This window comes from Canis lupus, chromosome 6 (assembly GCF_011100685.1).
Source record: "Canis lupus familiaris isolate Mischka breed German Shepherd chromosome 6, alternate assembly UU_Cfam_GSD_1.0, whole genome shotgun sequence".
In the NCBI taxonomy this organism is placed as follows: Eukaryota; Metazoa; Chordata; class Mammalia; order Carnivora; family Canidae; genus Canis; species Canis lupus.
This window is the reverse complement of record NC_049227.1, coordinates 41,211,635-41,236,245: the sequence shown is the minus strand read 5'-3', so window position 1 is coordinate 41,236,245 and position 24,611 is coordinate 41,211,635. Positions and strand designations below refer to the sequence as shown.

Sequence of the window (24,611 nt, the reverse complement as noted above, 5' to 3'; positions counted from 1 at the left end):
TTAAGATTCCTATTGGATTTCTAGTAGGAAATGTTGAGAAGGCAGGTGGACATGAAAGTTTTGGAGGTTGAAATGTAGTTAATATTTAAAGTCAATAAACTGGATGAGATCTTTATGAGATAAGTGTGGAAAGGGAAAGGAAAGAGTCCAAGGGCTGAGCCCTGGGCATTCCAGAGGCTGCAGAGAAAAGTAGCAATGAGTAATGAAGACCAAAGAGGGAGAGATGCATGAGGGAGAACACAAGAGAGTTCAAGAGTCTGGAAAGAGGAAAAAGTGATCAACTGTGTCTAATACAGCCAGTTTGGTTAAGTAGGGTGTGCTCTGTGAGTGACCATGAGATTCAACATGTCAGTCATACCCAGAGCAGAGGCAGTACCTTGCTTGGTGGCAAAAGCTTGAGTGGAGTAGGTTTAATAAAGAATGGAAGGAAAAGAATTGAAAATAGAATATACAAATCCATCTGATGTGCCTCAAAGGAAAGCAAAGAATTGGGTTAAGAATGAAAGATGAGGGATCCCTGGGTGGCGCAGCGGTTTGGCGCCTGCCTTTGCCCCAGGGCGCGATCCTGGAAACCCGGGATCGAATCCCACATCGGGCTCCCGGTGCTTGGAGCCTGCTTCTCCCTCTGCCTGTGTCTCTGCCTCTCTCTCTCTCTCTCTGTGACTATCATAAATAAAATAAAAAAAAAAAAAAAAGAATGAAAGATGATGGAAAATAGGAGCTGGACTTATGTGTTTAAGCTCATGCTTCAATATTAGAGGTATGAAAACTAAACATTTAACACTCTTCCAATACTTTCACCTCTAGACTTTGTTATTTTCATTTGCTCAAAAATTTTAATATCACTTCATTTTATAGTAGAACTAAACCTTTTTTTTTTTAGAACTAAACTTTTATGTTTAAATTAACACAATGCTCATGATGAGTACTTTTACTACAGTTTCTCTAACACTGAATTCTCCAGTTCATCTCCTCCTTTGTTTTGGTTTTGCTTACCAAGAAGGGCTTGAAGTTGTGGTCTTCTGTTTTCCCACAGGTATGAAAATGCCTGACTATTGCTTTTATACTTGATCTATAGCTTGTTAGACATAGAGTTCTTGGCTCACTCATTTTCTTAAAATTTTATATCAGTTCTTTTTAGAAAAAAAAATATGCCATTGCATATTGAGATATTTCTGCTCCTATGGCTTTTCATTTACTTTTTGTTACTGTTGTTGTTGTTGGCTGATTTTGCAGCTGAAAAGTTTTATTTAAGTTGTGTTGTGGCTGCTACAGACAGAGTCCCCTCACATGTGAGAATGTCTGCCTGTTCCTTTTTTACTTGCAAAATTTCTCAGCAGAGTATGATATGACAGGTTAATACTTTCTTTTCATCAGAACTCTGTAGGTGTAGACAAAACCTCTTAGCACTATTTCAAATTTTCACTGCCTTACTTTTTAACTTCAGCCACAACTGCAACAAGCCATCTGCATAAGTTTCAATCACCTTCATGGAGTTGTAGTACCTTGCTTCAGGCATGTGTGATGCGTTTCTGGCTCCTTATATGGGGCTTCATAGATATAGGCTTCCACTAAAGTATTGACAACCTACACATGCAGAGGAGTTAATCTCATCTCTGGGATGTCAAAGGACCACGGTCTTTGCACTTTCCTTCTCTGGGTGGTCTAGAAACACATTTCATAAGACTTCTAAGACACTCCCAAGGGACTGAGCATCCAATGGCCTCTAGCAATAACCAACTTAATATATTTTTGTAGTGTTCCTCCCTTTTCTCCCTGCTTGATTCTTTCATCTTTTATTCCTCCTTCCTGGATTCCACTCCCAAATAAATTACTCTCATATCAACTACTTCCAGAAAAACTTAGCCTTAGATAGTAGGCATTGCTCTATTGTGCTCTGACATCAAATATTATTGTGGGAATATTTGAGGCCAGTGAGTACTCACTACCCCTTCATCAACCCACACATTTTAAGTTAGTTGATAAATTTTTCTTTCTGGTGCCTGAAGAACTCAATAACTTAACCAAGACGTGTCTTGGTTATGATGGTTCTTTTTTTTTAATAATAAATTTATTTTTTATTGGTGTTCAATTTGCCAACATACAGAATAACACCCTGTGCTCATCCCGTCAAGTGCCCCCCTCAGTGCCCGTCACCCATTCACCCCCACCCCCCGCCCTCCTCCCCTTCCACCACCCATAGTTCGTTTCCCAGAGTTAGGAGTCTTTATGTTCTGTCTCCCTTTCTAATATTTCCTACCCATTTCTTCTCCCTTCCCTTCTATTCCCTTTCACTATTATTTATATTCCCCAAATGAATAAGAACATATGTTTGTCCTTCTCCGATTGACTTACTTCACTCAGCATAATACCCTCCAGTTCCATCCACGTTGAAGCAAATGGTGGGTATTTGTCGTTTCTAATGGCTGAGTAATATTCCATTGTATACATAAACCACATCTTCTTTATCCATTCATCTTTCGATGGACACCAAGGCTCCTTCCACAGTTTGGTTATTGTGAACATTGCTGCTAGAAACATCGGGGTGCAGGTGTCCTGGCATTTCATTGCATCTGTATCTTTGGGGTAAATCCCCAACAGTGCAATTGCTGGGTCATAGGGCAGGTCTATTTTTAACTCTTTGAGGAACCTCCACACAGTTTTCCAGAGTGGTTGCACCAGTTCACATTCCCACCAACAGTGCAAGAGGGTTCCCTTTTCTCCGCATCCTCTCCAACATTTGTGGTTTCCTGCCTTGTTAATTTTCCCCATTCTCACTGGTGTGAGGTGGTATCTCATTGTGGTTTGGATGTGTATTTCCCTGATGGCAAGTGATGCAGAGCATTTTCTCATGTGCGTGTTGGCCATGTCTATGTCTTCTTCTGTGAGATTTCTGTTCATGTCTTTTGCCCATTTCATGATTGGATTGTTTGTTTCTTTGCTGTTGAATTGAATAAGTTCTTTATAGATCTTGGAAACTAGCCCTTTATATGATGGTTCTTTATCAATTTTTCTTGGAAGATAGCTGACTTAACTGATGATAGCAACCCTTTAACTGATGGGTAGGCTGGCCTCCTGGAGAGGAAGTTGGTTTGCTGCCTCTAGCACCAACAATAGCCTATGACCTAGGGTGTGTTGTAATGCATTCTGGCAGAGAGCTGACATGTGGATCAGGACATCAGCCAAGTTTCCACCCACTAGCAATGCTGTAATCACAAGGGTTAAGATCACACCTGTGGAAAGCCAAATGTTCTCCCAATTGATGAATGCTGAGATAGTGGGTAGAGCTGAAAGCCAAGGTTCTGCTGGTAGAGTCTATATCCTAATATCACTAGGAAGAGGTTGGTTCTTTAGAAATTAATAAGGTTGAAAAACCCCAACATCTAAGGCCCAGGATCTCTCCCTCAGACCTAGATTTATAGTCTGTTGTATTGTTGTGGGCTTCCTGAGAAAAAGATGGTCATGAGAGGGTCATTCACATGTATTGGGGATAGAATTCCTTTAAAGGAGGTACTTAAGGTTAAATGAGGTTACAAGGATGGAGCCCCTGATCCAATGGAACTGTGCCATTATAAAAAGAGATACTAAATCTATCTCTGTCTCTATATCCCTTGTGAGAATACAGCCAGAAGACTACTGTCTGCAAGCCAGGAAGAGAGCTCTCACCAGAAGCTGAATCCTGCCAGAACCTTGATCTTGGACTTTCCAACCTCCAGAACCATGAGAAAATAAATTTCTGTTATGTAAATCACCTGATCAGTGGCATTTTGTTATAGCAGCCAGAGCAAACTAAGACAATCTCCAAACCTAACCTGATAGCTATTTCGTGTTTCTTATTACCCACAGAGGATGAGAGCAGAAGAATGAAGAGAAGTGAACACAAAGACAAATTGCTTAAGCCTAGTGTTCACTCCAACTGGTGTGCTAACTGGATTGCTTTCCAATACTATAAATATCCTAAATAGAGCCATTCCCAGCAACAATCCATCTGTTCTCAGCCATCTGTTAGGAACCTAGGAGACTGAGGACAGGAAGTTTTCTGGTGCTGAACAACTGTGATTTGGGGACCCAATCCAGATATCCCTTCCCATGCCCTTTTCTTTTTATTCCCCCAACCCTGTCTTAGCAACTGTGGAATCAGGACTGCTGCCCTAAAGGACAGGTGGAGAATAAGCTGGGTTGCTATCTCACCTGTTGTTGATGGCTTACCTGATTGCATCTTTGCCCATTACCTTTCCCCTGCTGTGGTCCCAATACTCTCCCATGTGGGCATTGAGAAGCCATTTTTACCATGATGTTGGTGCAAAGGAAGTGGTCCAACTATTGCATGACCATGGGAATGGGAAAACTTTGGTGCAGGATTCTCACCACGGTAATGGTCCCAGGTATAAGCAAAATGCCATGGATATTTATGGAAGTAGAAAAAGTCCCTTGCTGTATAGGAAGGAAACTTCTGAAATCATGAGATGTGGAGTGGTGATGCATTCTCACTGTCTTGCATTAGATCCTCCCAGGATAATTCTCAATCAGGTTGTCCCAAGTTGCAACTCTCACAGGTAGTAGACTCTTCTGTTAATCTTCATGCTACTAAATCTATTTTCCCCCAAGCTTTTATTTAAATTCCAGTTAGTTAACATACAGTGTAATATTAATTTCAGGTTAGAACTTAGTGATTCATTACTTACATACAACACCTGGTGCTTATTGCAAGTGCATTCTTTAATCCCCATTACCTATTTCCCCCATCCCCCCACTCACCTCCCCTCTGGTAACCATCAGTTTGTTCTATACAGCTAAGAGTCTGTTTTTTGGTTTGCCTCTTTTCTCTCCTATGTTCATTTATTTTGTTTTTTAAATTCCACATATGAATGAAATCATATGGTATTTGCTTTTCTCTGACTGAATCTATATTCCAGAAGTAGATGCAGCCAGGGAGACCCAGGTGCCATTTTGGTGATTCCTAATGTCATTATCCTTTTAGAATATTCTATTGAGTTATACCCCCGGGATCTGCCAGTGTAAATCACTGTCAGTGTAAGATCATAGGTCCTAGGCCTAGTAGGCCATGCAGGAGAGATTTATTTCCCTCTGGGATGTTATTTGCTCCATGGTCATTGGAGTTGATATGGGACCAATGTAGTAGCTATTACTTAGTTATATCTTGACCTTTGCACTGCATCTCCCAATAATGGCCTTGTTCAACTCCACAGAATGCTTATGTTCATCAGTAAGGAGAACAACCAATGACTGGATGACACTGGCTGTATGTGGTACTTTCTGGCCTGTATAGCATGTCCATGAGGGGGTCTTCCTCCTTATGAATGCACATACTCCCTGGTCAGTCTCAAGCAAATGAGACCTGTACCCTGCAGAAAGTTCACCCAACCACTCTTAGTTTTCCAGTACTTCCTTCCAGAACTCTATGCCCATTATTTGTTCTGGATAAAAAGAAGTCACTTTTCTGTGGGGTGGGAGTCATAGCATTCCTCAACTTCACCTATAGTCTCATCTTTGAAATGCCAAGAACTATCAAATTCACTAGAGATATGAAGATGCATAAAAAATAGTACTTGCCTCCAAGGAGCTTACCTATTAGTAGGAGATGTAAACTGTAAACAAGTGACACAAAACACAATGATGTATATAATGAAAATATGCCTAGGGTTGTAAAAAATCAATTTCTCAATCACACAATGAGTGAGATTTGAGTCGGTTTCTGAAAGAAACTCCGTGTGAAGCAACAATATGATAAAGTTGTTGCAAAAGATAATAGTCTTAGGCTGCATTAGTAGAAACATAGAATTCAGCAAAAAGAAAGTAAACAAACATAGGACCAGGAGTCAGCAAGTCTGAGCTTCAGTTCAGGCTACACATCTGACTGTAAAATTTCATCAAGTTCTTGTTATCCATTTCCTCATCTGTATATATGAGCAATAGAGTCTAGTTTGCCTCCCTCTTGGGAGAATGGTAAGAATCAAAGGGGTCAGAAGAGTCTTTAATGGTCAGCAAATCCATTGTCTGTTGACAATCAAAAGTCCTTTACAAGGTGACCTCAGATATCTTCCAGTCTATACTTAAACAACTCCAGAGTAGGAAATTTACCACTTTTGAAAAGTCTGTTTCCTCTCTGCCAGATTCTAATAGTAGGCTTTTTGAAGTAGGGAGAACCATTTCTAAAATTTAAAAAAATTAATTTATAGACTCCTCTCTGCAAACACATAGAGGGAGAGTGGTAGTTGTTTTCCTCCTCTACCAACTGAGGAAATACAGGAAAAAGCAACTAGAATTTTCAAATGAGTTGGTACTTTATTTAAAATCTGTATTAAAAACTAATAAATTCATGTTTGAAACATGTCATTTAACCCATACACAAAGATTAGTGTGCAAACACTCCCAGCACCCATCATTGCTCCTCAGCTATCCAAGGAATTCAGATCCCCAGCCTGGGAATAATTACAATGGCTAAAATTTATTAAATACCTAATATGTGCTAGGCACAGTACAAGGTGTGTTACATAGGTGATCTCATTCAATCCTCACAATGGTCCTATAAGAAAAATTATTATCCAGAGGTGATGGGTGAGGAAATTGAGGCTAATGGCTAGAATGACTTGTTTAATGTACATATATACTAAGAAGGAGAACCAGGATTGGGATCCAAATTTGTGATGCTAGAGTCTACCTTGTTACTCTGTTCTGTTCCAAGGCAACCACAATGTCAGGTCAGTGTGGGAGAATGCTTTATGACAGTGGCTATTGTGCTAATCATGCTCCTCTTTCTGTGTGAATAAACTGGCATCCAAGCATCACCTTAATTCCAAAACCAGACAAAGACCCCACCAAAAAGGAGAATTATAGACCAATATCCCTGATGAACATGGATGCAAAAATTCTCAACAAGATACTAGCTAATAGGATACAACCATACATTAGGAAGATTATTCACCATAACCAAGTGGGATTCATCCCCGGCATGCAAGGCTGGTTCAACACTTGTAAAACAATCAATGTGATTCATCATATCAGCAAGAGAAAAACCAAGAACCATATGATCCTCTCAATAGACGCAGAGAAAGCATTTGACAAAATACAGCATCCATTCCTGATCAAAACTCTTCAGAGTGTAGGGATAGAGGGAACATTCCTCAACATCTTAAAAGCCATCTATGAAAAGCCCACAGCAAATATCATTCTCAATGGGGAAACACTGGGAGCCTTTCCCCTAACATCAGGAACAAGACAGGGATGTCCACTCTCACCACTGCTATTCAACATAGTACTAGAAGTCCTAGCCTCAGCAATTAGACAACAAAAAGACATAAAAGGCATTCAAATTGGCAAAGAAGTCAAACTCTCCCTCTTCGCTGATGACATGATACTCTACATTGAAAACCCAAAAGTCTCCACCCCAAGATTGCTAGAACTCATACAGCAATTTGGCAGTGTGGCAGGATACAAAATCAATGCCCAGAAGTCAGTGGCATTTCTATACACTAACAATGAGACTGAAGAAAGAGAAATTAGGAGTCAATCCCATTTACAATTGCACCCAAAAGCATAAGATACCTAGGAATAAATCTAACCAAAGAGCCAAGGGATCTAAAAACTATAGAACACATCTGAAAGAAATTGAGGAAGACACAAAGAGATGGAAAAATATATCATGTTCATGGATTGGCAGAATTAATATTGTGAAAATGTCAATGTTACCCAGGGCAATTTACATGTTTAATGCAATCCCTATCAAAATATGATGGACTTTCTTCAGAGAGTTGGAACAAATTATTTTAAGATTTGTGTGGAATCAGAAAAGACCTCGAGTAGCCAGGGGAATTTTAAAAAAGAAAACCATATCTGGGGGCATCACAATGCCAGATTTCAGGTTGTACTACAAAGCTGTGGTCATCAAGACAGTGTGGTACTGGCACAAAAACAGACACATAGAGCAATGGAACAGAATAGAGAATCCAAAAGTGGACCCTCAACTTTATGGTGAACTTCGACAAAGCAGGAAAGACTATCCTGGAAAAAAGACAGTCTCTTCAATAAATGGTGCTGGGAAAATTGGACATCCACATGCAGAAGAATGAAACTAGACCACTCTCTTGCAACATACACAAAGATAAACTCAAAATGGATGAAAGATCTAAATTGAGACAAGATTCCATCAAACCCCTAGAGGAGAACACAGGCAACACCCTTTTTGAACTTGGCCACAGTAACTTCTTGCAAGATACATCCATGAAGGCAAGAGAAACAAAAGCAAAAATGAACTATTGGGATTTCATCAAGATAAGAAGCTTTTGCACAGCAAAGGATACAGTCAACAAAGCTAAAAGACAACCTACAGAATGGGAGAAGATATTTGCAAATAACGTATCAGATAAAGGGCTAGTTTCCAAGATCTATAAAGAACTTATTAAACTCAACAGCAAAGAAACAAACAATCCAATCATGAAATGGGCAAAAGACATGAACAGAAATCTTACAGAGGGAGACATAGACATGGCCAACAAGCACATGAGGAAATGCTCTGCATCACTTGCCATCAGGGAAATACACATCCAAACCACAATGAGATACCACCTCACACCAGTGAGAATGGGGAAAATTAACAAGGCAGGAAACCACAAATGTTGGAGAGGATGTGGAGAAAGGGAACCCTCCTGCACTGTTGGTGGGAATGTGAACTGGTGCAGCCACTCTGGAAAACTGTGTGGAGGTTCCTCAAAGAGTTAAAAATAGACCTGCCCTACAACCCAGCAATTGCACTGTTGGGGATTTACCCCAAAGATACAGATGCAATGAAACGCCGGGACACCTGCACCCCGATGTTTCTAGCAGCAATGTCCACAATAGCTAAAGTGTGGAAGGAGCTTCGGTGTCCATCGAAAGATGATGGATAAAGAAGATGTGGTCTATGTACACAATGGAATATTACTCAGCCATTAGAAACTACAAATACCCACCATTTGCTTCAACGTGGATGGAACTGGAGGGTATTATGCTGAGTGAAATAAGTCAATCGGAGAAGGACAAACATTATATGGTCTCATTCATTTGGGGAATATAAAAAATAGTGAAAGGGAATAAAGGGGAAAGGAGAAAAAATGAATGGGAAATATCAGAAAGGAAGACAAACATGAGAGACTCCTAACTCTCGGAATCGAACTATGGGTGGTGGAAGGGGAGGTGGGCCTGGGGTGGGGGTGACTGGGTGACAGGCTCTGAAGGGGGCACTTGATGGGATGAGCACTGGGTGTTATTCTGTATGTTGGCAAATTGAACACCAATAAAAAATAAATTTACAAAAAAATTAACTGTAATAATGGTTTTTATGGGCTAAATGAAACAATGAAGTAGACCCTCTGATGAATATTCATTGTTTTTCAGTGACTCAATATTAGCCCTCCACTATTGTAGGATTTCATTTAGTGATCAATCCTGATGGAAATTTGAATCCAAGTGCCCTGTTTTTTTCCCTAATCAAATGTCTGATGGAAGCTCAAAGATACACAAACTATTTCTCCTGGGACTTTGATTCTTATGTGGAATGAAGCATGGCTAAAAAATAAAATTAGAGTTTATCCTAAGACCCCTTCCACTCCATTCCTCCAAGAATTACTTGATTTCTGTCTTATCAGAGGCAGTCCTATATTTATCTTTGATTCTGTGAGCTTCCTCATATTTTTTCAATATACCAATCTGTGCTTGTTATAGTTGGTTTTAGCCATTTGCAAAAATAAGTTCTTAATGATATAAAACACCAGGAACAATCTCTAGCACATAGTTTTTGTTGTAGAGTTTGTTGATATTACTATTTTCACAACTGAAATCCTCCCTGGCAGCACTTCTACCAAACCTCTGGTCCTATGTGTGGGAACTAAGCACTCAGGACCTAATTATCATTGAGTGAATGGATACAATTTAGTTTCTAAATGTGATAGAGTAGTCAGTTTGCATTCATAGTAAGTCAGTGAAGGCACCCATGTGCCCACCAACTACCTTTCCAATATTATACAAGGCAGGAGCATATAAGAGTGCAGATAATAGGTACTAGAGTGCACAAGGTATTTCAGAGGAAGAGGAGATAGATCATTGAGCTTTGAAGAGAGTGTCTGAGCTAGGCTTTACAGAACTGTCACACTGGGACAGGCAATGAAGAGAAGGAGCAGATGTTACAGACAAAGGGTGGAGAGACAGTATAAGCAAAGGCATGCAAGACATGTTTGGGGACAACAAATAGACCATTTGGTTTGAAGACCAATCTCTGGCTGAAGCAGAAATTTATTATAGGATAATGGTAGTGGATAACGTTTAGAAAGGCAGATTGCAATTAATTTTAAACATAAAATTCTAGACATAGTCAAGTTGCAAACACTTCTATTAAAAGAGACTCCTTTCAACATCATCAGCATTATCTTTACCCATTGCCAATCTGAAAATATTTTTTTTAACATCTTCTGGATGTAATTTGGAACTATAGAATACTAGAGAGTTCTTGTTGCCCTTCAGAGAGGACATTTTGGAAACCATACATTCTTAGATAAAATTATCATATAATGACGACTTAGGGTCATTTCAAAGAACAGGTGCAGGTAAAATGTTCAGAAAATAGCACCTAAAGATGGAAAGTTTGTACTGATTGTACGAATTATACATGAATAATTCCATGAAGAAAAAAAGGTTTAAAAACAGCTAGTAACTTCTAAGTGTTTTTATTATTTGCTTTCCAATAAAGATATGCTTTCATGCCAGGCACGAAATGTCCACAACATAAAAACCTAACCAGAATGTTTAAACAGATGCTTATCAGCGCTGGGAACTGCCATAAAAGCTATTATGCTGGTGGTTTCCATTGTGATGGTCTCTACCACCTTATTAGGGGTCATAGCATTACTTTGTCCTTATAGAGCATAGAAAGTGGTGGTGGTAGGAGACTATAGGTTGCAAGTCTAAGGGTGGTGTTTGTAGAGGAGATTTGTTGATTTACTGATTAGCTACATACACATCTGAGTTCATTGTTCTCCACTTGGAAGCCCTTATGATAACCTGGGACTCGGATGGTATAAAAAGTAAATCCAGGCTTTCCTAGACCAGTACCAATAATAGCCATGGCAAAGCTTATTCTCCTGACAGGTGAGTCTGCAGTCAGAGACAGAGCCTTACTTTTACCTGATTTCCTTTTCTTTCTGCATCTGACAAGCCATGAAGGTGTCTTCACATTATACTTCTAGGGTGTTCCATTCTTCTTTCATCATTTCAAATTTCCAAGAGAATCCTGACATATACAAACCAGTCTATCTTTTATTCCTTTAATATCAGTTATCTCTAGTAACATTTCTACCTTCATTGATCCCATAGGCATTGTCCTAAAAGAAAGGCTTGTTTTCGTTCAATGCTTATCTTATTGTCATCCCTTATCGATTGTTTCTTGTTCTGTATTCATCTTCCTGTGGCCACCTCATTTTAATTGGTATTATTTTTATCTACATGCTTGCATCCTTGGTCTAGCTTTTCCAGGGATTAAAATCAGTAGAAATTATGTGTACTGTTTTTAGAGTTACTTGTCTTTTATCCCCTACTGTCCTACTGACTTGCTGATGTACCATAAAAATTTCAGCTAGAAACTCAGTCATTTAAAGGAATTAAGCAAGTAGATTGTTTAGGACAATTGATTTATTTTTATTTTTTTAAGATTTTATTTATTTATTTATTCATGAGAGACACACAGAGAGAGGCAGAGACACAGACAGAGCTCCTGGCAGGGAACCCAATGGAACTCGATCCTGGGACCAGGATCATGCCCTGAGCCAAAGGCAGATGCTCAACCATTGAGTTACCCAGGGGTCCCTAGGACAATTGATTTAGAACAGTTGTTTAGAACAATGTGATTTACAACCCTTTTATAGTTTCAGAACCTTTTCTCAATGAAACCTCTAATTCAATTTACAGAACAATCATGTCAGAAGTGCTCTGGTAAGACCAGGGAGAGGCATCTGTTCTTGCCTCACAGTTACTGGTACTTCTTTTCTACTGCAAGAGCTCCTAAAAGGTGGCTCCCCAAAAATTCCAAGGCTCCGGGAGACACTGATGCACTGCTTCAGAGGATGCCTTGTCTGTGGAAGGTTGTACTCATCCTGGTTCAGGGAGATGAAGCATGGATGGTTGTGTACTTATTGAGTAGAGTACATTCTGGGTAATTTCAGTAGAAATTCAGTAGATCTTCTATAGATAGTAGACTGTGAACTCTGCATTCAGGAATATATATTACTGACATGAAAAATGGGAGAAGAGAAACCATGGCCATTTTTTACTAAGAGGAGGGAAGTGTAGATCTGTTGGTGCCTTCCTGGAAAGCCTATTTTTCAGCAGAATCCCTATTTGCCACTGGGTTGTAACAACCTATGGCAAATAAGATGGCACCCAAGGCCTCAGAATTAGATTCCATATGGTATAGACAATTGATTCAGAGTGCATGTGTTTTCCTTCCCTCTAGGTCTGGCTCTTCTGCTGAATACTCAGCTAGGTAAGTCATGAGCTCTGTCTTTTATATTTTCCTACCATAAACCACAAATCTCTATAAATTACTCATAATGCAATTGTCTGAATAATATATTTTTTAAAGTGTATCAAGAGATAAGCCATATGAGGGAAAGAGAGCTACTATCTACTTCATAGATGAGTTTGACATCGGGAGAACCTATTATTTTGGATTGACTGTCAGTGCTATCCTCCTTAGCATGACCACTGGGAGTTTAAGTTGGTATTCACTGGGTTTCACAAGAGTAATGGAGATCTTTTCTTACGTGGTTCGTAGGCTTAAGATCCCCAAATGACTCTGTTAAAGTAAAAAATAACTAATCCCAAGTCAGTGACTAGTTCCCAAGTTAGACTATTTTAACTCACTTGCAAGAGTATTTATATTAAATACCGCCACATAGAGTTCTGGCATTGAGGCAAAAGGAGGGAAATAAAAGTAGGGCCCAAACTCACAGCACATTTCAGTGGCACCTAAATCAGGGCATTATTCTCACTTCTTACTGCTCTCAGGTTCTGCTTACCAGTTGACATGCTACTTCACTAACTGGGCGCAGTACCGGCCAGGCCTGGGGAGCTTCAAGCCTGATGACATTGACCCTTGCCTATGTACTCACTTGATCTATGCCTTTGCTGGGATGAAGAACAATGAGATCACCACCATCGAATGGGATGATGTGACTTTCTACCAAGCCTTCAATGGCCTGAAAAACAAGTAAGAGATGGTGGAGAGATCTAATTTGGTGTCTCCTAGGTCAGTGCTTCCCAAACATTAATATGCAAACAAATTACCTGATATCGTCTTAAAATGAGTTCAGATTCAGTGAGTGTGAGGTGAGGACCAAGATTCTACATTTCAAACAAGCTCCCCGATGATGCTGATGCTTCTGGTCCAGGAAACTACACTTTAAGTAGCAATGATATAGATAACATAGCACATCGCCTGCTTTCTAACATATTCAAACTATATCAGTTCTGTCTCTTCTTTTCCCTGCCAATATCTTTCATTATGACCCAAGAAACTGCAAGCCATAGTAGCTACTTACATCAGAGAATAGGAGGTAGAAGATAATGAAGATTAGACATCACTGAGCCCCCAAATCAGAAATGTCTGCTGTATCTTAAGAGTTCTATTTGTGTAAAAAGGAAACATAACAAAGAAACAATAACCCTGGTATCTTTTAATTTCTGGTTTTCTCAGTTTAGCTATTTCTAGGAAAAATAAGGCTACATACCATCACTACCACCAGTAGTGGTACTATCTTGAATGTAGCTGCTAGAATTAAAGCTGTGATAGAGAGGAAATAAACTCCTTTGGAATGGTATTTTTTGAAGTGTGATCCATTAACTCTGCATCAAAATCGGATGGGGTACCTGATAAAAATGTCAATTCCTCCCATAGTTCAACTAAATCAGAATCTCTGAGAAAGGGTCTATAACACCAAAATTTTAATGATTTCCCACTCTGACCCTTGTATTCCATTCTTATATAAACTGAGAGCCACTATTCAAAAAATGTGCATAATTTTAATCAATTGATTTATATTCATTATCTTGGAGGCTGAGAGGGTAATTACGCTCAAGCAACATTATCATTTCATCTGAAGGAACAGAATATGATTTAATTATGCTTTTAAGTTTTATATATATTATGTTGGCAAATTGAACCCCAATAAAAAAAGTTTTATAGATATTATGGCTAATGGATTCATATTTTTACAAAATCTGCTCTCATAGTTTGGATTTCCTCAAAGAATTTTGACTGCATTTATTATAACAACACAATTTTTGTTGTTATTGAAGTATAATTAACACACAGTGTTATATTAGTTTCAGGTTTGCAATATAATGATTCAACAATTTTATACATTACTTAGTGCTCATTATGATAAGTGTACTCTTAATCTCCTTCTTATTTCACTCATCCCCCTATCCACCTCCCCTCTGATAACTACCAGTTTGTTTTCTATATTTAAAAGTCTGTTTTTTGTTTGTCTCTTTTTTGTTTGTTTTATTAAATTCCACATATGATTGAAATAATATGGCATTTGTCTTTCTCTGATTGACTTATTTCACTTAGTATTATACTTAGTATTGGATAACAGCATAATTTTTATAAAGAAAGTCTTCAGTACTGATGGAAAATTATCCTACAGGATATCTTTATTTATTTATTTATTTTATTTATTTGACAGAAAGAGAGAGTACAAGCAGGTGGAGCAGCAGGCAGGGGGAGAGGGAGAAGCAGGCTCCCTGTGGAGCAGGTTGCCCAATGTGGGGCTCGATCCCAGGACCCTGGGATCATGACATGAGCCGAAGGCAGATGCCCAACCAACTGAGCCACCCAGGGGGCCCTATCCTGCAGAATATGTTATCAAGGCAACATCAAAGTATATGACCAGGCCCAATGCCAAAGCAATGTTATGTTAAATAGAAGGACTTGTGAATTTTGAAGCTTCTCTTTTCTATTCTTCACTTTTTAGGAACAGCCAGCTGAAAACTCTCCTGGCCATTGGAGGCTGGAACTTTGGAACTGCTCCGTAAGTCCTCTGTGAGAGAGCCTGGTGTTCATTTGTTATTGAAAACACGTTATGTTCCTTAAACTTCACAATCTAAGACAGGTTATGAAGGATGTGTATTAAACAAATAGGCTACTGGGCTACTAGAGTAAATTACCAGAACCTCAAAATTATTTATTCTATACAAAATAAAATTATTTATTTTACATTTAGATGGATATTCTGGGATTCTATTCACAGCCATTTAGTTACTGAGATTTCAAAACAACCTGTTCCTAAAGTATTTCAAAAGCACAATACCTGCGTAGAGTGTGATAGCACTCCTATTTATCTTCTAGGAGAAGAGAAGAGAAGTCATGCAAATAAACCAGAAGACTTCTTTGAGGGCATATGAACTTGGCGCGGGGCGGGGGCGGGGGTGGCCAAGGTTTGGAGAGAGAACAGTGAGCTGGGAAGCCAGGTGTTCAAAGCAACAAATGCAACCTAGGAAAAAAATCAGAGCTGGGTGGATAACAAAATAAAGAGAACACTGAGGTCCCATGGCTGACTGAGCACTGATTACAAAGTAAGTACAAGAGAAAATCAGAAGCATATTTATATTCAGGTTGTGTGTCCTGGTGAAGAGCTCTGAGGTGGAAATCTAAAAGTTTAATTTTACCACAAGGTGTTAGGATCACCAAGGCACTCCCTCACCTTTCTTTCTTTGGGTCTCCCTCAGCTTCACTGCCATGGTTTCCTCTCCTGAGAACCGCCAGACTTTCATTGCTTCAGTGATCAAATTCCTGCGCCAGTACGAGTTTGATGGGCTGGACTTTGACTGGGAGTACCCTGGCTCTCGTGGGAGCCCTCCTCAGGACAAGCATCTCTTCACCGTCCTGGTGCAGGTGAGGATGGAAATGGCAGTCTCTAGCCCAAGAAAATTCAAAGCCTTTCCTTTCCACAGAGAATCTAGTGGTTCCCAACTACAACTAAACTGGAATTTAGAATTATGGAATCTTCACATCGCAGATTCTTAGAGATCATGCCTTCATTCAAGAGCATTTCACAATGATAACAAGAACACATGTGTGCTATGTGCCAGGCACTATTCTGGTTTATTCTACTATTCTATTTTAAAAATTATAACTCATTTCACTTGTACATCTAGTCTGTCATCTAGGTACTATAAGTATCACAATCTTTTTTTTAAATTTTGATTTATTTATTATTATTATGACTTATTATGATGATTTATTTATGATACACAGAGAGAGAGAGAGAGAGGCAGAGACATAGGCAGAGGGAGAAGCAGGCTCCATGCACCGGGAGCCAGACGTGGGATTCGATCCCGGGTCTCCAGGATCGCGCCCTGGGCCAAAGGCAGGCGCTAAACCGCTGCGCCACCCAGGGATCCCTCACAATCTTTATTTACAGAGGAAACTAAGGTTTAAGCAAGTTGCTTAATACCTAGACCCTGATCAAAGATTTTCAAGCCCAATTCTCAGAAAAAGGTTCCCATACACAAATGTACACACACCCAGGGGTGGCAGCAGCTCCCCCTCTCAACAATACACACTAGTGTCCCCTAGGCAGCTAGGCCAGGCACATCATGATGGCTTTGACATGTCAAAGCCTCCAGCTATTCAAACACCAACTTGGATGTTGATGTGAAGCCATTTTGCAGATGTACTCAAAGCCCCTAATCAACTGACATTAAGCAAGACTATAGTGGGTAATTTGAGAGGCTTGATTCAATCAGCTTAAAGGTTTTTTAACGAAGGGCAGAGGCTCTCCCCACGAAATCCCATCTGAGAACAGCAGCTTCAACCTGTGCTATGTGGGTTCCAGCCTGCACATGATATTCTCTGACAGCCAGGCCTGATTCTGTATTTGCTTATTATATTAGCTAGCCGCCCCCCCCCCCCGATCACATAGGCCAATTCTTTGTAATGAATTAAATGCACGTATACATACATAGAAAGTCTTGTAGTGGTTCTGCTTCACAGCTTTAGCCCTGGTAAACACCAATATTAAGGACAAGACCCCACACCTAAGCTGAGGGGCTAGACACCTATGGAAGTCTCCCAGGAGCACTCAATCCACCCCCTCTCCAAGATATGGTTAAAGAAAAAAAAAAAACCCTAGTAGGGGTCATAACTACCCTTGTAGTCTGGCTACCAAGCCCCCTGCCTCTAACCATTGCACTAGACTGCCTACTATTACTGAACACCTACTCTGTCCCAGATATTGGCTTAGGTGTCAGGTTGAAGATAAGAATAAGATAATCCTTGGCTTTAGGGAATATAATATGAGGTGGCAGGTTGAAAAATAACCAACAATTATAGCATGCTTTGAGTACACTGCAGCAGGTATAGAGGGTACCTAATTGTACTCTGGGAAAGGATCGAGAAGAGCTTCCTAGAGAAAGTGACACTTGGGCTCAATCTTGAAAGCAACTGGTATTAGCAATGAATAGGGGAACCTCACAAATGAATACATGTGGATGATTGAGTCATATGAGTCTGCATATGTGGCAAGAAACAGATCATGTGGGACTTGTATGTGATGTTAAGGAATTTGGGTTATATCTCAAGGTTGTAGGGCAGCTTTGAAAGTAATGGAGAGATATGATGAAATTTGTGCTTTAGAAAGGTAACACTGGCTTAACCATGGAGGACGAATCAGAAGCAGGTAGGAAGGCAAGGATATAGTGCTGATGGCCCAAACAAAGGTTCTAACAGTGAGGACAGAAAGGGCAAGTATACAAGGGACATTAGGAGGGTACAATCGATAGGATTTGGACACCAATTGGAAGTGGAAAAGAAAAATAAAATAAGATAATAAAAATAAAGGAAGTGGAAAAGAGAGGACTTTCAGTTTACTGACTTTGAGAAGGGTTTGATTGTGTTTCTATTAACTAAAATGTAAAAACAAGAAGAAGAACAGATTTGAAACAAGAAAGACTCATTAATTTGTCTTTGAACACCAGGAGTGAGAGGAATCTGTAGGACCTCCTATAGGAATGGCCAATAGTCCCTGAATGAATACCACTCCAGAGTTCAGGACAAAGAAACTAACTTTATATTCTATATTAAAGTTATCAGCAAAGGCAAATAATTAAGAGATCACCAAGGAAAAGTGAATGGAGTAAGAAAAGCCAAGGATGGTTTTTTCTACTCTCTTCCAAGATAGTTTCTACACCATCTCACATACTAGATCAGCCTCCAAAAGGTTTCAATGTTAAGTAACTCACTAGTTGAAAAGTCAATCTACTTATTTTGTTGAACAGATCTAGGGATTAAAAAGAACATCTCTATTCTTAGCCAAAACATGCCTCCAGTCATAATTTATGACTTCTAGTCATTGGGAGTCTAGCTCTGCCCATCAAAATAACAAAGGATAAAACACCTTTTATAATTTGTCATTCAATATTTGCAAACTGCTATAACATCCTGCTTATAATTTCTCTTCCTCAAGTTTAAATATCCTAATTCCTTTAACCAGTATCACATGACAATTCTCAGACCCACCCTTCACTCTGACACACCCTAATAATACAATTATAAAAACTGAACCCAGTCCTCCAAATGAGATTAGAGTCACCCAAAGTAAATATGCTAGTGCTGGATGGGAACCTATCACCTGGTAACCACTTCCTTTATTGGCTAAATCAGCTTTCATTTGATGGGATGTCAGTCCTATGAAGTAATTTGTTTACTGGATGAAGGGAAGCAACATATATACTGCCAAAAGCTGGATATAGGTTACTGCAGCAAATTCAGAATATAGTGATATAAATGGAGCTCTGACAGGTCATCTGGGACCTACATCTGATCATGACCTGGCTACTAACTTGCTCTGGGACTTTGGTGGAATTGTCTAGCATCTAGTCATATTAGATAGCTATAAAACTGATTAATGTCATCTAAAGTAAGACAAAATGGATAAAGAAGATGTGGTTTATGTATACACTGGAATATTACTCAGCCATTAGAAACGACAAAAACCCACCATTTGCTTCGACGTGGATGGAACTGGAGGGTATTATGCTGAGTGAAATAAGTCAATCAGAGAAGGACAAACGTTTTATGGTCTCATTCATTTGGGGAATATAAAAAATAGTGAAAGGGAATAACGAAGAAAGGAGAAAAATGAGTGGGAAATATTAGAAAGGGAGACAGAACATGAGAGACTTCTAACTCTGGGAAACGAACTAGGGGTGGTGGAAGGGGAGGTGGGCAGGGGGTGGGGGTGACTGGGTGACGGGCACTGAGGGGGGCACTTGATGGGATGAGCACTGGGTGTTCTCCTATATGTTGGCAAATTGAACACCAATAAAAAATAAATTTATAAATAAAAAAATAAATAAAGACAAAATATATGAAAATATTTTGAAAAAGAAAACGGTGATACAAACTTATGATTTAAGGGGCTGAAATCATATGCATAGATGACCTACCGTACTTGATTATTTTATAGGAAATGCGTGAAGCTTTTGAACAGGAGGCCCAGCAGATCAACAAGCCCAGGCTGATGATCACTGCAGCAGTCGCTGCTGGTATCTCCAACATCCAGTCTGGATATGACATCCCCCAGCTGTCCCAGTGAGTGATTCAGTTTATCCTCAAACTCACTTTTGCAAAGTAGACTTGTCCTCAGTCTCTCTTGCTATTTAGGGACCTTGTTCAGGAGGCTTTGGAAATGGTATCTTTTGCCTACATAGGAAATGACTATCACAAACATTTTTAAATCCCTTAGGTACCTGGACTACATCCATGTCATGACCTATGACTTCCATGCCTCCTGGGAGGGCTACACTGGAGAGAACAGCCCCTTATACAAATACCCTTCTGACACTGGCAGCAATGCCTACCTCAATGTGGTGAGTCCCTGCACACATGCAGATGCAGACCAGGTATGGTTGTATATCACATGGAGATTCAGGGACAAAACAAATGAAAATTCTACAAATATCTCACTTGGATAACTATCCGTTCTAGGGGCTAAGCATATCTCATTAACTATAATTTCACCAAAATGCTTTGAAAAAATACTATCTGTCATTAACATCATATAATTTTGCCTATCAGAACAGCAGACTATCATAACTAAGCACTGGGTCATCCACGGGGTGGTATCTTTAGCTAACACCCTGCCATTGCAGGATTATGTCATGAACTACTGGATGGACAATGGGGCCCCAGCTGAGAAGCTCATCGTTGGATTCCCTGCCTATGGCCACACCTTCATCCTGAGTGACCCGTCCAACACTGGCATTGACGCCCCCACCTCTGGCGCTGGTCCTGCTGGGCCCTACACCAGGCAGGCTGGGTTCTGGGCCTACTATGAGGTATGTAGATTAGGCTGTGCAATTCTGTGGATTCCATGCCCTGTGCTAAACAGAATGAGTGCTTATTCTGTCCACTGCGTATCTACTTAAAGCACAGCTATCATTCCAAATGCTTCAAGTATTTAAATAAGCTATTCATTTACCTAATCTAGTATGAAGAGCACTTATAATGAACAATATCCCTTCAAGAAACAGACTACATATTTAAGGTCATTTATATTAGCATAAAATGGAATAAAAGAACTATATGTCTCATATTAATGTGGGTTCCTAAAATCAAGCATTAAGGATAGGGATAACAGGAATATTTCAAAAGCAACTTGATCCCATTAATTTCAAATAACAACCCATAATTAGAAAACAGGAGAATCCCAATTGAAGACAAGAAAGAAAAATAATCAAAGAGACAAGTGTTTATTTTTTTCCCATGGGAATCATATTTAAAAGATTTGATCTCTTGACTTTTTAAAGATCTGTACCTTCCTGAAAAATGGAGCCACTCAGGCATGGGATGCTCCTCAGGATGTGCCCTACGCCTATCAGGGCAATGAGTGGGTTGGCTATGATGATGTCAAGAGCTTCGGAATTAAGGTAAGGTCAGCCCCTCTGACGTACTGTGGGCCCAAGCATGAGTCCAGGGAAGTAAAATGACCTTTGGTGTCCTTGATCCTTAAATAGGCTCAGTGGCTTAAGGAGAACAATTTTGGAGGTGCCATGGTCTGGGCCATTGACCTGGATGACTTCACAGGCACTTTCTGCAACCAGGGCAAGTTCCCCCTGGTCAACACCCTGAAGAAAGCCCTTGGGCTACAGAGTGCAAGTAAGTGAAAACAGGAGAATGCCAGGGGTAGACAATGACTCCTCTCTAATTCAAAAGGCAGCTCTAACATCTGTCTGCCCCACAGGCCAGAGAGTCACTTCTCATTTCACCTCACTGCTCTTGCCCACTGAGACACACAGGTGCTGCATTATTTCCCTACCCTTGAACTCCCAGGTCAGGAATATTATGCTGTTGTGGAAAACTAGGCCTATGGGGGGGGGGGGGTTCCATGTTGGCTAAATCTTAAAGGTATGGGAAAGCCCCCAAGAAACTAGGCTGACCTTCAAAATATAAGCATTTTACTTTTTCCTTATTAAAAGTCTCTCTCAGTCCACCTGGAGACTGAACAAGAAACTCTAAGTACTGCTCACATGTTTTTAATCTATAATTCAGGGGAGATACCACATCGCTAAACTTTTTCCAGATTTTTCTCTTAGAGCTTATTGGCTTACCACTTATATACCTAGATCCTAGAAAAGTATTTTGGACATACTGGCACTCAGTAATTTTTGTAAAAAGTTGGGACACCTGGGTGGCTCAGTGGTTAAGCACCTGCCTTGGCCTGGGGTGTGATCCTGGAGTCCCAGGATCAAGTCCCACATCGGGTTCCCTGCATGGAGCCTGCTTCTCCCTCTGCCTGTGTCTCTGCCTCTCTCTCTTTGTGTGTGTCTCATGAATAAATAAATAAGATCTTTTTAAAAAGTTATTTTGACATAAAGGAAGAGAGAACTTTTTGTTTTTTTTTTAATTTTTAAATTTTTTTTATTGGAGTTCAATTTGCCAACACATAGCATAACACCCAGTGCTCATCCCACCAAGTGCCCCCCTCATTGCCCATCACCCAGTCACCCCAATCCCCCGCCCATTTCCCCTTCCACCACCCCTTGTTCATTTCCCAGAGTTAGGTGTCTCATGTTTTGTCACTGATATTTTCACTCATTTTCTCTCCTTTCCCTTTATTCTCCTTCACTAATTTTTATATTCCCCAAATGAATGAGACCATATAATGTTTGTCCTTTTCCAATTGACTTATTTCACTCAGCATAATTTAAAACCAGAGTAGCTTGAAATTGTAGCTTTCCCTGAGTATGGAGTTCTCTTGTGATCTCCTCACTAGTAAGGATCTAGAGCTAACAGCACCCCACCTCCAGACCTTCAGGGCCACTAGTCTCCTCACCTCTAGGAGTCCCTGGGAGCCTCTCCCAGGTCCATGAATCTGTTTTGTGCTGTTTCAGGTTGTACCGCCCCTGCTCAGCCTGTGGAACCCATACCTTCTCCTCCCAGGAGTGCAAGTGGGAACGGGAACAGCAGCTCTGGAAGCAGCTCTGGAAGCAGCTCTGGAAGCAGCTCTGGAGGCAGTGGATTCTGTGCTGGAAAAGCCAATGGCCTCTACCCTGTGGCAAATAACAGAAATGCCTTCTGGCATTGCCTGAATGGAGTCACATACCAGCAAAACTGCCAGGCTGGGCTTGTCTTTGACACCAGTTGTGATTGCTGCAATTGGGCATAAACCTGACCTGTCTCCATTCCCGAGTCTCCTTTGCTTAGTACATCTTGCTCCTACTTAGAGTTCTGCAATAAAAGCCATTAGTCAAAACATGAGCGTTTTGGGTTTTAATTGCTTTGGGTGGAAACCTATCTAGATGTGAAAAGACAGGCTGCTCAGGGGGAGGAGGTGGTGAGGAAAGGGAGTGCCAGCAACCCCACAGTCTTCTCTTTGCCTAGGTTGATCTGCATGAAAGTTGGAGGCTGTCGGGAGGAAATGCTTGAATATTTAGTGTTGGGATCGGATGAAGAAGATAGGTCTGTAGCCTGGTGACTGTGCTCTGGAAAGAGCCAGAATGATTCTGTGAGACTTGGGGGCACAGGCATGTGTGGCTTACTCAAAAAGCAGATGCCCAGGGCATTCTGTCCATATCTACTGAGGTCCCCAATCTGGTCCAGTGCCTCCTAGACCAGGCACTGGGAAGATCTGTGTAGTGGACTCCTTTGGAGATGTCTGCCCAGCCTGTGGACCAGGGGTGTCCCTTTATTAGGAGATTGTCCCCTTCTGCTGCCGTGCTTACACTACATCTTCTCCTACCCTGGCTTGGCTGATTGGCTAGGACGGACATCAGACTTAAGAGGGCTAATCAGATTATCAAGCCTTAAAATCTGCAACTGACAACAAGGAATGGCTGTCATACCCTGAGTGGCTTGCCCTGGGATATTTAAACTCAAGAGGTATAGTGAGGGACTGCAGAGAAGGGCAGTTACAGAGCAAGAAGACTAAAGGGGAACTACAGAGAAAAGCCACTATGAGAGATGGAGGACACTCACTGACAGCTTTCCACCTTCTGATTACAGCTCCTTACTGAGATCCAGCTGCATTTCTGCATTTGGGCTCTGTGAAGTACCCTATATCTATACGATAAGTTCCTCTTTGCTGCTTAAGCTGGCTTAAGTTTGTTTTTATTTCAACTAAAAGAATCCTAATCCTAATGGCTCCTGTTCTTTTTCTGGCAGACTTAATGTATGTCAAACTCTGTTCTAGGTATTTTACATGTATCTTATTATTTAATTCTCCCAGCCACCATGTGAGGAAGATTAACATTAATTCCAGGAAACTGAAGCACAGAGGAATCAAGTCACCTGTCCAAGATCACATAATAGGTGCAGAGCCAGATCTCAAGTCAGGCAGGCTGGCACCAGGGCTCACAGTCCTAACTTGTATATTTTACCACCTCCCTTCATACAGATGTCAGCGTTCACACAGTAGATGGCCACGTTGGTGACAGTGATGAGGCACAAGCAGCTTTATGAGTAATGATGACACACTCATGATCATACTCACAGCCCTTAGTCATTATTATGTGCCAGGTAATATTCTAGGTACTAAAGACATAGTAGTAAATAAGATAAAGACTCTACCTCTATGGTGATTATATTTTGATGCTGAGAGTGTTAGGCAAACAAAGAAATGAGAAAAGTGTAATAATGATAGAAAATGACAAGGGAACAAACGTACTTTTGTTTGGACAGTCCAGGTAGGCCTCTGTGAGGGGTTCCTGGGTGATACAGTTGAATAAGTGCCCGACTCTTGGTTTCAGCTCAGGTCATGGGATCAAGCCCTGGGTCAGGCATGGAGTCTGCTTGAGATTCTCTCTCCCTCACCCCCTGCCCCTCTCCACACCCCACTCAAATAAATAAATAATCTTTTAAAAAGGGGGAAAGGCTTCTGTGGGGAGTTCCCAAATGGGATGAGCCTTGATATTCAAGAAGAACCAGTCATTTTGAGATCTGGGAAGAGGGCATTTCAGGCAGAAGTGCAGCAGCTACAAAGTCCTTGAGCTAGAAATGAATGTGGCATGTTAGAAAAAAGACCAGGGTTGCACAGAGGTAGTGAGCACAGAAAAGAAATAAA

General features: G+C 40.5%; 1 protein-coding gene and 1 long non-coding RNA gene across 4 annotated transcripts in view; one reads left to right on the top strand and one right to left on the bottom strand.

Annotated features, from left to right (window-relative positions):
- Positions 1-23,954, bottom strand: part of LOC119872346 — a 29,703-nt gene extending 5,749 nt beyond the window's left edge. Inside the window, exons 1-3 of one of the 2 annotated variants that reach the window (XR_005360393.1) lie at positions 23,840-23,954; positions 22,480-22,602; positions 13,158-13,244 (exon numbers count right to left, since the gene is read on the bottom strand). This is a non-coding gene — a long non-coding RNA (uncharacterized LOC119872346). Of the gene's footprint in view, positions 1-13,157; positions 13,245-15,368; positions 15,543-22,479; positions 22,603-23,839 lie in introns of those variants that run through there. The other variant, XR_005360394.1, reaches the window with a different exon arrangement.
- On the top strand, positions 10,933-22,807 carry CHIA (chitinase acidic). Of its 2 annotated transcripts, XM_038538899.1 has the most exons (11): positions 10,933-11,139; positions 12,500-12,529; positions 13,054-13,255; positions 15,024-15,080; positions 15,778-15,943; positions 19,518-19,642; positions 19,797-19,920; positions 20,203-20,388; positions 20,860-20,979; positions 21,067-21,208; positions 22,444-22,807. In XM_038538899.1, exons 1-11 carry the CDS (start codon positions 11,115-11,117, stop codon positions 22,716-22,718), a joined length of 1,452 nt encoding a protein of 483 aa, XP_038394827.1. In that variant the 5' UTR covers positions 10,933-11,114; the 3' UTR covers positions 22,719-22,807. The 2 variants fall into 2 exon arrangements, with proteins under 2 accessions (XP_038394827.1, XP_038394828.1); XM_038538900.1 differs by lacking the exons at positions 10,933-11,139; positions 12,500-12,529; positions 13,054-13,255; positions 15,024-15,080 and adding an exon at positions 15,516-15,624.
- Positions 23,955-24,611: the final 657 nt, after the last annotated feature.

What these genes read in the sequence shown, in the direction of transcription:
- CHIA (XM_038538899.1), top strand. Translation starts at nt 11,115, where the DNA reads ATGGCAAAGCTTATTCTCCTGACAG. An exon ending in AAAGCTTATTCTCCTGACAG is followed by an intron (nt 11,140 to 12,499) that starts GTGAGTCTGCAG and finishes CCTTCCCTCTAG; the next exon opens with GTCTGGCTCTTCTGCTGAAT. An exon ending in TCTGCTGAATACTCAGCTAG is followed by an intron (nt 12,530 to 13,053) that starts GTAAGTCATGAG and finishes TACTGCTCTCAG; the next exon opens with GTTCTGCTTACCAGTTGACA.